The 16733-nt window shown below is 39.5% G+C and overlaps 1 protein-coding gene across 1 annotated transcript in view; it reads right to left on the reverse strand.

Moving 5' to 3' along the window:
• FARS2 (phenylalanyl-tRNA synthetase 2, mitochondrial) overlaps positions 1–16733 on the reverse strand; it is a 199684-nt gene that overhangs the window by 68212 nt on the left and 114739 nt on the right. The window contains exon 5 of the mRNA XM_075704989.1: positions 15010–15161. Within this exon, the coding sequence (XP_075561104.1) occupies positions 15010–15161 (152 nt within the window). The remainder of the gene's footprint in view (positions 1–15009; positions 15162–16733) is intronic.

The raw sequence follows: 16733 nt of genomic DNA on the forward strand, positions 1-16733 counted from the left end.
TTATAAGCAGGAAAACAAATCAATTGCTAAGAATTTTAGATTGCATTTTCAAAAATGAAGAACTTTTTGGGGTGACACTCAAGAGGCTCACTTTGTGCCAACCCTGATTGTGAAGAAAGTGCAGTTAACTGCTCCAAATGTATTACAATCTTTTCCACTACCAATTACAGGTGCCTTGCTGACAGCATATTTTATTTTCAAGTCTACTTATTTTAGTAATTGTGTTTTCCAGCACAGGAATTATCTGTTCATGTGGAACTGGTGGAATGTGTTGGGACAAACTAATACACTGGAATAGTAACTTACCATGAATGCCAGGTTACACAGGACTTTTTAATTTACAGTCTATAATATACAGTTCAAAAGACATAGCTTTTCCCCACCTATACGGTATTTTTCTTTCTACTGTTGTGCTTTGCAAGCCATTACTTCAGTGTATGCCTGACCTACTCAAGTAAATTCTTTAATGACCTTAATAAATTACACGTAAGCTTTGAGTTAAGGACACAATTCATAGAATCATAGAATACCAGGTTAGAAGGGACCCCAAGGATCATTTGGTCCAACCTTTCTTGGCAAAATTCTTCAATGAAAACTAATAGCCATGATTGCAACATCTCTCTATGGTGCTGCTGCACTCTGTTGGCAGTACACTATGCAAACACAGCTAGGGTCAACAAGTAAGTGTTCTTCAGAACTATTTCACAGCATTTCCTCCATTTGATGCTCTGACCAGTCACAGATTTTTAGCTCTTGCCCATCAAACTTGCAACAGCTTTGGCTACTTGGTTATCACAGAATATGTGCATATATATTCTTTTCCCGTGGATGCTTCTTTTTATTCATAATTGCAATGAAAATGACAAGCAAACATAACATATCTCCATAACAGGATTAAAGAATAAGTCCAATTAGTTTGAATTTACAAGTCAAAGCAGATTTATTTTATAAATAGGATTCGTGCCGAAAATAATCAATAAATAAAAGAATAAGAAAGTCAGAGACTAACACGTTAACTTCAAACTGCTACAATCTCCAGCCCCAGAAACCCTCAGGTTTCTGGAGTAAAGTACTGTCACACTGATATCCATAGCAGAATTCCTGATTTAAGGACCAAGATTTATCCCCTCTGAGCTAGAGCACATTCTTGCTGTGTAGCATGCTGCTCGACAAGACTGCTCACCTGCTGCAAGTTGCTCCACTGAAGAGAGGAATGAAGCACAGAACAGGGAACGCCTGGGTAGGCAGCAGCTCTGCAGGGAGAGAGGTGGCACCAAAAGACATTCAGAAGTCTAGTTACTTAGTAAAAATAATGTGCATGGATTGTGGTCACACTTATTTCTCATATGCACATTTTTTAAACTCTCAGCCAAGATTTTCAAAAGATATAGGTGTTTGGTGAATTCTTTTTTTCCTCTCATTTTCAGAAGTGCTAAACATCTGCTTTGGAGAATCATGGCCCTATTAAGGCTTCCTAAGTCATCAGTCATGTTTGAAGATATTAGTCTTTTTTAGTTATGGTGCTTTTGTCCTGTGTCTTTTTTTTCACCTTTGCTTTCCTTCAGCTTTCATTCCTGTCTTGCCCAGTGCTCCAAGCAGAACTTAGTAGTGGCAGAAATACTGCTTTTAAGGCAAGAAATTTCACCCTGTGAACATACTGCCATACTCAAAAACAAAACTGCAAGTTGAAAGAGTGGAGAACCACTGCAAATCCCTGAATCATCCTGAGGCTTCAGCTAGTTTGCCTTAGTGGATAGGATCATTTGGGGTTTTTGACCTTTAAAAAACGAATATCATTAGGAGAATCTCTTTGCTTTAACTTCTTCCACATACGGACATTGTTGCTTCAACTAGAAATCAACAATCTTATGTCCTGCTTTCTGTGTGCTGCTACAAGGACTGCAGATGAGGAGAACAACAGAAAGACAATAGATGTTGAAACTGAAAGTAGAAAAAAAAAAAAGAGTGAATGGGGGAAGAAATATTAATTACATAGACGATAACTTTAAAGTAGGTATAGAATCCATGTTACATATTGATTTTCCATTCTGTATTTGCCTAGGTTGATAGTTCTCCCTCTAGTACACAGAAATGTTATTTTCTCCAGGGAGATAATACATTGTGTATGATGGAATTGACCTCATATGATAGAGGGAAGATTAAAGAGAAGATAAGCACGGGTTCCAAGCAGATTTCAAATCCAGTAGGTTCACAACATATATAAAACTAGCACAATTATACACTAGTGAGGGACATTAATTTACTTGTACCAAACCAGCTTAGAAATTTATCCCTAAAATATTCTTCACTGAGCTGAGAGTGGATTTACTTCAAAGACAACACAAGGAACTGGGTTAGTAATCAGGAGAGTAGAAGACCTTGAATTTGTAATGTTAAACATCTACCACTTTAGAATTGTGTAAACACACATTCAACTTGGTGGCCCATAATGGCTATTATCATGATCTACTAGGTTAATATTCAATTTCACAACTGGTATATAACTGTAATTCCTATTTAGAAAATGGATTGTAAAAGCCCAAAAGGACCCACTGAGGAAACTACTATATCAAATGGGAAGTTTGAGATCATATAGATATTCTACATATTTAAACATACAAGAAATAGATATTGCCATACTGAGGTATAAGAAGACACCATTTAATCTAGTATCCTGCTGATAGAATTGTCCAGTAACAGATGTTTCAGGGCTGTATAAAATACAACAGTGATTTTATAAATACTTCAGGTCCATAATTCATACTGGGATTTCATCATGACCCCAGGCAGATGTCACTTATGTTCTGAAGCACAACAATTGACAGCCTTTGCAATTTTTGTGTAACCATAGAGGTTTATTTGTCTGAAAGATATCCAGTACTGCAGACTTATTACACACCATGCTGCACATTTTAGTAAGCTTTTTGAATGTTTCCTCTTAGACTAATACAATAGAGAAAGATGGTCCTACTGGTTTCTTTCATCCCCTTCAATTTTTTTTAAACACATCTCATGTATTCTCTTCCCTTTTTTCAAATGAAATTACATTACATTCAATGACCTTTTTTCTCCTCACATCAGAGTATCACCTTCCTCCAGAAGCTGCATATTGAAATATTCACCTATCTTCACCTCTTAAAACACTTTGAACAGGAGAATTAGCATTATGATCAAAAATAGCTAAAACCACACAAAAGATGTTAAGGTTGATTTTTCATAGTGTCCCATTAAGTTGTTGGTATTTCAGTTTTCTGGATAGTCTGTGAATGACAGCAAGGGCGTGGTTTTGAAAGGTTTGGAGTTCCCACAGTACCCAGTGATTTCAGTGGGAGTTGCTAACACTCAGAAGCTCTGAAAAGAACAACTCATTTTATAAAGCCAAACCCAGGAATATCTGCATTAGCAGACACCACAAAAAATGTCTGTCCAAGTGGCACAACCCACAGATAAACACTTGGCTTTGCATAATTGAGCCTAGCCATTTACTTCAAGAAAAACTTGAACCTGCTGCACCATCCTAGTTGATTTTCACTTGCTCAATACACATCCCATCTACCCAACACAACTGAAGGCAACGTTCTGACCTAAACTGTTAAATTTCCATTGTGGCTTGTCAGACGTATCACTTAATAACTTCAGCCTCCTCTGTTTCGCTGGTCCACGGGATGAGGGCAGCAATCTCAGCTGAGAACCATGAGACCTTCACATATAAAGGTAATAAAAAACCCCACAAGAACTACATTAAATCAGTCTTCATCTATCTCATTTCTGGTGTTCATTCACAAAGTATGAACACAAACTATTCAAATGTTACAAGTATGAACAATCATTCACTTCCTTACTATCCATCTGTCCCACACATGTACTAACAGGCACGAAAATACTAAACATAAATCTTTTCTTCGTCCTCAGAATAATTTTTAAAAGGCACCCTTCCCTTGCATTTCTGTGTGATGCCCGATAAATAATAGATCAGTTCCATGGTGTTAGTGTTAATATTAATGTTACCAGACAGTGTTTGAGAGAAGCAGGACAGAAACCTGAATTCCAGAGGAATTTGGAATGGCAGCAGTCACCATCCAGCCGTACGTTTGCAGCTCAGGTCCATGTCTATAGTATACAGATCTTATGGGGTGCACAGTTCCATGAATTTATATTCAATTTACCCGGAGACAAGAACACTTAGCATTTGATAGAACTTGGCAACAATTTTCTTAAACAAATTATTTAAAGTTAACTGGTAGGTTAAAATAAAACATCCATCAAGCACAAAACAAACAATAGGAAGATGCTGTGATCTGTTTCAGGAATGCTGACATTTGTTTGTTCTGAAATTAAAGAAAACCTTGTTTCCTCAGCCTAAATGTTGACATTTTCCAGTATGGAGATAAATAACCTTTGAGCTGCTTAATGCTTTGACTCAGCTTCAAGAAATCCTTCCTAGCTATAGGGTTTTTTCTCCTACAAAAATGTCTTCTGGATCCATAAAATATAAAGAGCAGGATTAATTATTTAGTGCTAAATCCATCTCTCTTCTGTGCAGTAATACTAGGAAGTGAAGAGGGGCACATGGAGACTTTTTCCTCTCATCTCCCATCTTGGCAGCTTTACAGGATGTACATTTGGCTGAATCCAGCCTAAGAATTAGGGGCCTGGCCACCATATTACCGGCCTCAACACAGTTCTGTGAAGGCCTTGTCAAGAGATGAGTGCAAACGTGTGCAGGCACCGCACAGGAGCAATTCTCAACACACAGAGGACAGCAAAGTCCTTCATCATCCTAAGAAATGCTTGGTGTGGCTTTCTCAGTACTGTGGCCGCTTTCTGTGGCTAGAAAGCTTCTTGTAAGAGATAAGCAAACAATACCATCTCTACCTTCCCATGCAGATCTCCATTCATTCTTTTGAGAATTCGAGAGAAACTCAGAATCAGCTACAGACGTGTTGCTTCTTCACACTGCTATGACACTACAGAAAACAAACATACAATACTTTCATGCTAAAGTTTGTTTCAAAGTTGATTAAGGAGGAGTGGGACAAAAGTTATATGAAGGATGTGTCTATTATTTTAAAGAAAAACTGGTTTCAGGCAGAGATCTGAGACCTAGGCAAAACACATTTCCCTCCCTCACCCATATACTCTTGCAGGGATTCCCAGACTGCAGCATGGGCACCCATCATGGGTGGCCTAGACAGGACTGGTCCACCTTGACTTCCTAGCCTGCTGGGGTAGGATGGCCAGCTATGGTGTTATTGTGGGAGAATGGATGGGGCAGGGGCAGACATCAAGAAAAGTGCGGAGGGGTACTGCATCCCCCCTCTCGGGCAGAGAGCGGAGCAGAGTGATGTGCGTCCCCGGCAGCAGCAGGCAGAGACAGAGCAAAGGCATAGGCAGAGAAAACCCTTTCAATATGAAGTAGAAAGAGAGGGACAAAGCACCAGGTGAAAGGAGGACTCTTTGCCTCTTACACGTAGTGACTTCTTCCCCCACCCTAGCTGCTGAGTAGAGCACTTTCAAAAGGCACTGCAAGATTAAACTGATTTCAAGCTCTTCAGAGAACACAATATTAACCGTCTAAGGAATGTGATTACAAAACCTTTCACTCTATCTCTGACATATTCACAGCCATTGCAATGCTTCTCAAACCATAATATGCTCACAATTACGTATGATGAAAAACTGCTTTGCACAGAAGTAGTCTCAACCTCTGGTCTACAAGGACAGTGATTCACTAGGATTCCTCTGAACTCAGAAGCACTCACAAGCCTACTGCTATCCTCCCGTGCATCCTGTGGCAGCTGACTCTAGCCATTTTTCACCGGCCCACTGCTTGTCAATAAATCACTGTGCTAATTCCTGTGACGCCTCCTGTGAAGTGCTTTGGGAATTGTGGCAAAGATTTCTGGGCTGCATCTGAGAACTGGTGGTGAATGGCTGACTCCAGGTTGACATGATGAAGAAAGGTTAAGCTCTTCAGCCGAGCAGCCTCTTAGAAAGATTCATTGTGACTCCAGCTATCCCTTTTCTATACAGCAAGGCTATCCTCTGTATCTGCCTGAATACATAAGGGAGTTGACATTTGTCTTCTGTGTGGCTCACACACTTAAGTTTTCCTCTCTTCTCATTACCCGTGAAGGGTGATTACATTTCCTATGGAATATCACGGGTGATACATCACACTTCAGGGCTGTGTTTCCCCCCCCGCCCCGCCCCTAATGGGAACCTGTGGTTACTTCATCTTTTTCCTTTCTTGAGTACCAATCCTCCCACAAGCCTGCGTGTTTGCCACCAGCCTCCCACCAACAAAGAATAATGGGACTCCTACTGAAGCTCATTAATAGTAAATTATTTTCAGTTAGTGAAGATGATTTTCTCGGTGAAGTCTCTGAAGAGCCAGGGATGGTACAGCAGAACACTGTCTGCCCCACAATTGATTTGAATACAGTGGTTTGAAGGAAACCTCAGACTTCAATAGCGAGCCATTAAGAACAGCTATTTGTATGGTGCCTGTCTGAACACTGAGAATAGGAGGGAAGGTAGAGTCTGTCTTTCCTGATCAGTTGATTATTCTTTTTTTTCCCCACCAGATGGTTTTCAAGTAAACACTGGCATCAGAGGTCTGAACTGGCAGTCACAAGCTGTGTAAAAAGCCGTAAGTCACAGAACTCACACTTTATTGAATAAAACAAGGATTTTTTAAATTTTTTTTTTCTTTTTCTTTTTTGTAAAACAAAGCCAAGGCATTTACCAGTATTTTTCAAGTCCATCTTCCTGGCAGATGAAGCAAGAAATGCCCAGCATTACCAGATGCCGAACAGTTCAAGGACATGCTGTTTCTACAGGATAGACTTCTCTGTCCCTCCTCTCACTCCTCTCATAGTTCTTTATGGCACTCTTCAATTTGGGCAGGGAACTGTTATTTGGGGGACTTTCAAAGCAACCTGAGGGAATTAGGTATCTGAATCCACACTGGAATTCAAAAGCTCTAGGCCAAGCATTTAAAAACCTTTGAAGAGGATGCTTAACAAAAATACGCACACAGATTCCAAGTCTACACATGTATACATAATAAATACAGCACTGAAAAGGTCTACTTCCATATCAAACAATACTTTCTGGCTTGTGCTATAAAAGTGCATGCTCATTTTTGCTATCTCTGACTTCACCCATAAGGTACTACAAAGAAGCAGGAACGGAGCTGGTTGAAATTCAGAATTTCTAAAATATCTGAAAACGTTTTTTTTTAAACAAAAATATGTGCCTATTTACTCAATTCTCTATATTAATTTCAATCTGGAATGTTTTCACTGGGGAGGAAAAGGAGTAATGAAAAGCTTTTCAGTTCAACTGCCTCAAAAGTAAAAACTAGCAGATGGCTGCCCTGTGCTCTGTGAATGCCCCTCCTGCTGTGCAGGATATCTGGGAAAGCTAAACTCTGACAGCCTCAGTCCTGGTGGGGGACAGCAGGGCATCAAGATTGCTAGAAAGTGGGAAGTGCAAGACACCCTGGAGCCACATAGCAACCAGCATGGCAGGGTTAACTTGTAGTTACAGACACGGAGCCCAGGTCCAGGCTCCTTTAAACCTCCAGGCAGCCGGGACAAAAACCTCACCGTCTCAGCCCTCAGGTGGCAGGTTGTCCAGGCTCTGGTTGGACATGACCAGAACCCATACATCTTCTTAAAGCATCTCTCCCTGGGCAGCCCAGTCTTTACTCTAAACAAATTTGGTCAGAAAGTCCCTGACCACCTCTAAGCAGGAGCTGCTATGAGAACAGAGCTGCTATTTCTACACAGCTGCTTTTCAAAGGAGAAAAGGCAGGGAAGAGGAAGAAGCTGAAGAGTAGTTGGGGCCACTCTGACTGTGAATTAAGCAAACACCACTGGCCATCAGGTTGGTCTGGGGCACAGGGGAACACCTGACATGCACAAACCAGGAGTGAAATGGACTCACAAGTATGCAATGTCCATTACAGGTGTGTTTTCTAAGCTGAAGCCCGTAAGACACAAGAAATGACAGAAAAGGTTCTTATTCATGAGAGAAAACAGGTGGCACTGCTCCTGGGTGGGACAAGGGAGGGAAAAGAGAAGTGGGACTGGGGGTACTACTGTAGTGTTTTAACTAGCCACTATATAGTCATGCTCTATTGCGACAGCTGAAGAAAGGCTAAGAAGTCTAAACAGTATCCACTGACAGAGCCTCCCATAAACAGTTAATCTATTGCAAAAATATTAGTCTTACACTCATTTGACCAAATGAGAGAAAAAAATTCCAGAGATGGAGAACACAGTTCATTAATAGGAAACCGATCCTCTGCTAGCTACTATCAAAAGCAGCTTCTGGGTTGTTTTTTCTGCAGAGAAGCTGCTGCTGGGACTTTGCCGGTTCAGCAGTTAAAGGTAATCTCAAAGAATCCCTCAGCAAATTGTAAAGTGCTCAGGCTGAAGAACAACAAGGTGTTCAGGGACTGAACTGATTGTTTTAATTTGCGTAATACTAGCAGCAAGCAGCGCTTCAGAATTATTCTGCTTAATTCACCTGTTCCAAAAGCAAGACAAAACCAAGCCAGCTTCAATAAATAACCAGACCTAAAAGTATTTGATTTGATCTCCATCTAGAGAAGGAAAAGTGCAACAAATCTGGCAAAAAAAAAGGAAAACAATGTTATTACATTGTTTTTTCTATATACTAACAAGGAGCTAGGGGTGTGTGTTGACACAACACAGCAGTCAATAGGATCTGACTCTTCGCTGTCAGATCTTTTCCTTTTACTATTTGGCACAAGTCATCTGAGTACTCCCAAAGTCTCCAAAGATGGTGTCACGGTGCACCTACCTTACTCCATCACAGCAGCCAATACATTTCCTCTCCCTTCACTTAACAGACTGTTACCAAATGTGCAGATCTCATCCCAGAAGTGGGCAAGTAATTCACTCAAATGCAAGAATAAATCCTTTCTTACCTATTCCTCACTTACATTTTTAACAGCGTAGCCGTCAAAACGCAGCAAATCAATTTTTTTCCCTTTACTGTCTCCACACTGCCTTTTCAGGGTATTTTCAGTCGTTCTAATTAAAAATTTACCTCTTAAGTACCAATGAGAACACACTGCATTTCTTGATTACAGTTTGTATACTTTTTTCAGCCTACCTATGTATCCTCCTTACAAAGGAAGATGTGGAGTCATATCCTTCTTTCCTTCCCTTCTCTTTCTAATAAAAAAGAAATTTTAGCATCAAACTTTAAAAAATCAGGTCCCAGACCAATAGGAAAACATCCTCTCTGCAAAATGCACAAAATACCTTTTCAGAATGAGGATGTGAGGCCATCACACCTGACAGGATGATGCAAGGTACCTAGGAGAAGAGACACAGCATGCTAAGCTGAAAAAAAACATTTGCAGGGCTCCCCCAAGCAGCCTCAGCATTTCTGGATTCTCTTTGTGGTGCTGCATTGTAGGGGACAGGTACCTGGACTCTTCTCTGTGTCTGTCCTCTTTATCGGGGACAACTCAGGTCAAAAACATATTCTGCCACTTCTACCACATATTCTACCATGTGTGATTAGTCAGTAATTCCTCTATTACTTTGGCCAGGTGTGCTTTCATTACCATCCCTGGAATTCCATGTGTCTGTGGTCGCAATACTTACCTGAATGTCTCAGAAATGCAAGACACTGCCCTTACTGGGATTCTCTGCATAGCAGCAGCTTTGATTTGCTTATTCGTAGTGGGCAGAGACCTTTCTACCTTTTGACTGCCATTTAGCCAGCCTTTCTTTTCCTCTGTGAAACCTGTTTCCTTTCTGAAACTGGGGAAGTCTTGACCACTGCAAAGGAGATTACTTTCTGATTTAACTTCTGAAGGTCATTCATATTGATTAGACAGCTTAAAAAAGTTGAGTAGTAGAAGGCCTGAACTTAAAGATAGGCAGGGTACATCAGCCATTGCAAAAAGTAAGGAAAAAACCTCTGACTTTCTTTTCTCCCTTCAGTATCAATATAGTCCAAAATATTCTCTTTGTTTTTGCAAATGTTTGTTCACTAGAATGTTCCAAAGGGAAAAATGTCAGCCACAAATCCTCACTCATCATGTATTTGCACAGCAATGCTTAAAGGTCCTTAAAGATCTCCAAGGATTTGAAAGAAATAATTCAGTCGGGTAGCAGAAACAGTGCCACTGCCTTCCGGTGGCTGGTCTCACGGCTCACGCAGCATATGACAACTCAAGACAAGTCACAGTGAACTGATTTTACAAACCATACACAGAAAAATATGTTCCACAAACCAAATGTATGAAAACCTAAATGTTTGCAGCTAATGCATCAAGCAAAGAGAGCCTAAATCCACAAGATGGACTGTGGAAAACATTTTGCTCACTGCAAGGGGACATTTCTTCTCTATTGTGCTTGCCTTACAGATACCCCGCTCCTGTTCTTGCCATAACTGCCACAGTTTCACTCAGTTTCCCTGGCATTTCAGCAAAGCCACAACTACTTCTTCGTGTCTGCTGATTTATTCTTTATATGCCTGAATAATGGGTGTTACAGCCACATTTTGCGTTATTTGTCTTAGATGAAGTTACACCCTGACTGTGTTATCAGGACAAGCCTGGTACAATATTTAGGTTCCAAGAATATCCTAAAAATCAGGGGACAGTGGGCCTTACCTTCTCATCCACATTCAGTTGTACAGGTCTGTGATGGCCTTTTATGCTATGGGCGATGGGAAGGTATCAACAGCTGACAGGATTATCCTCTGACCTGTTCAGCCTCATGTACTACTCGCTCCCTCCCCTAGATGCATGTTCTGAATGCAAGAGCCGTATCTCACACAGGTGATGCTCCTCTCTTGTCTCTCTTGTTCAAGGATACCGTATTCCCAGATTTCCCAGTCTGACCATAAATCTAAACCCCCTGAGCAGCTACCTAGGGTCCCAAGTGCTGTTTGGCAGCTGAGATCCACAGGTGGTCTCCTCTCATGTGATACCTTATGCAGACACGCATCTGTAACATAGAGAGGCGTGTGGGGACTGCAGACACCTGAAAAGTCCATGTTCTCCTTTTAGTTCGACACTTTTGACTCAAAAGGAGCGTTTGGGGCAGGTGGACCTGTTTGGAATCACTGGGCTGAAAGCAATGGGAGGAAGTTCTTGTGGATCAGAGCACTCTTGCTGAGCATCCCTACAGTTATCCTGGTTTCCAGAATCACTTTACGCAAAAGCTACTTACTGCGACTTAGTTGCTAGAACTCAGTTCTCTGCCTGGAACAGAGCATATGGATTTCTTTGCTCTGTGAGGTCTACCTGTTGCACTGGTGAACAGGAATTCAGACAAAATTCAATAGAGGTAAATACGGAAATGTCTACATGTCCTAACTACTGATAGCACATTATTTTCTAATAGGGAATACTTATTTTTCCACCTCAAGGTAACATGTGACTGCAGTATGAAATAACCTTCTGCTTGAAACATTTTACAATTGATCTAGCCCCACTAGGCTGGTATCCATTACAATTAGTTTCAGCTGTAATGAAAAGAAAATAAAATTTTTACAGACTAAACTGAACCAAAAACTTTATTTTCTGGAAAGCCTTCTTCACACATAGCACATTACTCAGTTTACCTCAGTGCTGTGTCTTGTTTAGTGAAGTTTACCTAAGTTGCATTTAGGCTGGAACGGTTCTTAATTACCCTAGCACAGTAACTTGGCATCCTCCTAAATTTGTGCTTTTCAGCAATGAGACTCCTTCCTGCTGTATCTTTTAATTGCCTGTGCTTTCCTGGAAGATGTCTCAACATTATCACCTTACAAAGCAGATAATCAAGATTTACTTTTTTTCCCAGACATCTCTTCCTTGTTTAAACAATTACTTGCCTCATGCTTTTTTCCCCCCTTTCCTTTTCCCTGTAGAGGAATACATTTTCACTGCTAATACACACTGTAATTGCAATGTACTGTTATCAGTCCGAAGCCCAGTGGAACCTTGAGAGGTTTCTGAACCACAGAAAAGTCTGTAAGGTAACTACACAGTATCACACAGCCTCCATAAAGGATCTTAATTAAAAGACCTCTTTCTGTGTTCTAAACTAGCTTTACTTGTATAGCATTTTCTGTTTTCCAATCTTTATAGTCCTATAACTAAGAAAGGTAGTTTAAGAAGGAAAGTAAGACTGCCAAATGTCCTAATTCCTCATGAAACTGGTATTTTTAAAGGATGAAAAAAGTCTGAATTTTAAATTCTAGAAGCGATTAATTACATGCATGAACTTATTAAGCTGCTTGTAAGTAACTAACATTCAAGACAGCAGCACTGTAGGCTTCCCTATCTTATACACTTTTCTCCCATCCTCCAAACCAGAATCACCACAAATTCAAGATAATGATTACAAGCATTTAGATCTGTAACATACAGATCCATAGCAACACTGAGGATCTTGTATGTTAATTTCTGTGCCCAGAGGCTTTTCTGCAACACTGAATTAAAGAAGCCACTGTATCATTCCTGTACAAGACAATTATCGTGGAATTAAGACTAAGCAGAACACTCTTTTCAAAGAGTCAGTCTTCCAAAGGCTTTAGAGAACAGACAGAATGACTTACATGGCTTATGTCATCAGTCCGCAAAAGTTACATATCTGCACACACCCTGTTCTGAGAAGAAAGGGCAAAATAACCATTATGTTATAGCCTTTACCTATAATTCTTTTTTTAATGAGTTAGATAATCTCCTTGGAATTACTGGTTTTTAATGTGGCATTTTAAAAGATTTCTTTTATTGTTGTTGCAGTTGAACAAACTAAGAGAACTACAACATCACTTACCAACAATCCATTAGTGTCACCACCCAAATTCTTCAGACATGAAGGTGAAAAATGTTTCCTCCTTGTAGTGTCAAAATATATTTGGATGTCTGCTGAGGGTTCAATGGCTTTAGAGGACAATACCAGAAAAGTCCTAAATCTGTGTGACAATTCTCAGTGAGCAGTCATACTTCCCATCTATTTGCAGAAGTCACAGAGGGAACCAGAGATGTATTCCTTGCAGAGGAAGAAACAATCTTGCACTGAACAACTGTCACCCCTGGTGTACATTCAGGATGTGTCAAAGCATTATCAAAGGAGAAAACACATATAGTAGAAATCCAGAGTAGTGAATCCTGTCCCTACCTCACCACTCTACTAGTATGGAAGATAATATTCCCAGTAAAGAAGAGAAGCATGACCCATGAGCTGAGCCACGACTGATGTAGTGCTGCTGGCGAGGCCCCCCCCCCCAGTATATATGGATTCCTCTGGTGAGCTGCAAGAGTAATCATAGAATAATACTACCTCTGTTTGAGGGAGCAGGGAACAAGATTTCTTCAAACCTTCAGCCCTGGAAGAGCTGCTTACACTACACACAGGACCTTCCCCCAAGAGAAGATGTAACAACAAAGATGATTGCATATTTGGTATCACCAGAAGGAATGTCGACAAAAAGTAGCAATGAACACAGAGGTGTTATACATACAATGAGCATTCAGCATGAATGAATGGAAAGGACCAGTTCCAAAAATGGGTCCAACATCCCAATTTTTACAAAAAATGTTGATTGTACTGTATCAGAACCATCATGATAGAAGACAATTAAATATATTTTCAGCAGGATCTGTGTGAGCAGCCTTCAACGTCTATGCACTTGTGCTAACTGATGCTATGCTGCAGTCCAAGTGACAAAAGAAGTTATCCATACCCGCAACAAACTTGCTTTTGAATTTCTCTGTAAGATAGAGTCTTGTTGTTCTTTACCATGAATAGTACTCATTATCTTATCCCAGCCTACATTCCTCTGCTGGACACATCATTTTGAGTATAGGGTTAAGATCCTTTCGCATGATTTGCACGTGAGGACCACTCAAGAATTAATGACTCAAAGCTTTCAGATGCCCACACAAATTCCATTGGCATTTCTATTTCTACACACAGCAGAAACATGTAATACCACAAAAAAAGGCTAAAAAGGAAAAAAACCACATAAATATTAATCCACTGAACCACCATGATAACCAGGCCATAGAATAATCTATCCATCTGGTCTGCAACACACATCAAATTCAAAAGAACAATAAGGTCAAATACCTGGATGTAGAAAAGAAAAAAAAAAAAATCTATACATGTTGGAGCACAACACAAAGCATTTTCCTATCATCTTCAAAAACCACCGCAGTTAGGTTTACTACCTGCCTTTCTACAGCACCAAAAAAAAAAAAAAAAGGCTCAAAGAAGATAAATTATTTTAAAACCCAGTTTTAGAAAGTTGGGTAGCCAGCAGCATGTGTACTTCTTGATTTGGAAACAGCAAATTGAAAATCAGTGCATATGTAATAGCTGATACTTGTCAGTTTTTGAGACTACTGATAGTATCAGTTGGACAAGTAACCCGTGCACCCAATGGTCGTGTTGGTGCTGCTCTATCCATAAGAAGGTATTCTGAAGCTGGAGAGATTGTTCAACAGCAGATATAAGTGTCAGAAAGAAAGGAACAAAGCCTATTTTTTTTCTCCCTGTTGAACACCAACAACAGTATTCTGCAACAAATCATTATTAGCCCTGACATTTATAGTAAAGGTCTACTAGTGAATCAGGACTAGAAAAAGAAAGGAAGAGAACAAGGAGACAAACACGAGTCACTCAGTGAAGAGCAGGACTAGAATATCAGACATGTTATGGGTAAGAGTGTCATGCACTGGCAGATGTATTGAGGAAGGCAGTGGTTCGCTGCTGCTGTGATTAACTGAGCACAACACACTGTGGTTGCGGTCTGAACACCAGAAGCTCAGTACTAGTACAAAACTGAAATATAAGGTAATGCTTTTAAGTAGAAAAACTTATTCTTGAAAGTGTTGTAAAAATGTTTTGGAGCTAAAGAATGAAACGTGCAAACACTGTAAGAATCAAGAATTTCTTGGTGTACAGAACTAAAACATTTATATTCTGACCACAGGAAAAATGTGTTAACAGTTTTACTTACTTTGGATGGATAAATTCATCCACTAGGACAACCTTTTCTATCAGGTCTCCACCAATGGTTCGAGCCAAATCATAGAAGTCATTCTCAGAGTATGTCTCAGAAGGCAGCCAAAAGGAGATATCATTGATCAAAGGTGGATATTTGCTGAGTGGCTAAAAAAATTAAAAAAACATACCTTTCTAAGTGGCTGGACTTCATAGGTATACCTACAACTGTTTTGAACTTGTATAACACACAGAGCACACATTTTAGAAACTTTCTGAAATGCTTTCTGAAGTGCAAACTGACGTCGTAAACAACTGAGATGCAAGATTTTATACTAGGAAACATCTTTAAAGATTACCTCATAACCACTTTGATTCATTCATTCAGAAGAAAAAACTTGTTTAGTTTGCTAAAATCAGTATTTATGAGCATGAATACACTTTTGGATCAGAGGCATTTAAAAGGAAGAGATCATTTTAACATGATTATTCACTGGGTAGAATTGCACTTTGTAAAAGCATTTTTCAGATCTTTTTACAGATTCAAAAGTTCTTATCACATTCATGTATAAAATTTATATCTATTTTATATCATTCTTACAGAAGATGATATGTTTATTATTTGTATTATCCAATTTCTAAGGAAGTCTTATCAATAGGCACCTTGTTACTAAAAGGTTACAAGTAAGAAACACACTTTGGCTTAAAAAGAGGGATCAGTTCACTTCCCAGTGGTTTTTATAGACATCCAAACATCTACAACAACAAAAAAAAGTATTGCTGTTAGCATAATTATTAATTCCACAAGTACCACAACAGACTCTTAAACATAAAGGGGCATCATTGCTGCAGACAGAAAGACCTCATCTTGTGGTCAGAACAGTGTAACTTGTTATTTGCAAAAACAGGAAGAGAAAGAGAAAAAAACCAACACAATTATTAATTTTTCAGTTCTGATGAAACTTCCCTGGAGTCAATGTGTTTCAGATCTTGCCTTTGCTGAGACGCTTCCCCCTTTGAAGAAAAGAAAATGGCAATGCTCTATTTCATGCCCTCTAGGTCATGCAGTATCTTACTTCTGCCTTCTATTAATGCACTGCAGTTGAAATAAGTACTTTTGCACAAGATTGTTGGGGTCTGCAGGAGAAAACATCTTTTCTTGTTTTGCTTATAGCATGTGACAGCTGATGTGTACACCTTGGTCTATACAGCATATCATTTCACTCAAAAATGTATTCCATGCCTGGGAATGTTTTATGATGGAGCAGTGAAATCCTAAGTGAATACCTGCTAAAGCCATAAACCTGTTAAAAAGGCAAATTTACAGCATGCTGATTTACTCAAATCCTGTTCTATACAGTGTAAACCAGTCAATAAATACCTGATAAGGAATACGTTCAAGTTAAATTAATAACCCCCCCCAGTGAATAAAACTGTGAATCACAAATGATTATTCAACTTGTTAAAGAAATAAACTTGTCAAATGAATTCATATCCTGTACACCAAATTAAAAAAAAACTTGCACAATAAATCCATCACACAAGGGCTTTTGATAAAACACTAATGAACGAAATGTAAACATCTCCTCTGCTATATAAAAGTCACAGCTGTAAATGCTGGACATACTCTTCAGTCAACAACCCAATACATGTGTCAGTGTAAATAAAGATATAATCCTGCAGCAGACCTCTATATTCTCACCTCACACTGATCTACCACTATATTTACCACTGCTATAT

The sequence above is a fragment of the Pelecanus crispus genome, chromosome 2 (genome assembly GCF_030463565.1).
Source record: "Pelecanus crispus isolate bPelCri1 chromosome 2, bPelCri1.pri, whole genome shotgun sequence".
NCBI classification, from domain to species: Eukaryota; Metazoa; Chordata; class Aves; order Pelecaniformes; family Pelecanidae; genus Pelecanus; species Pelecanus crispus.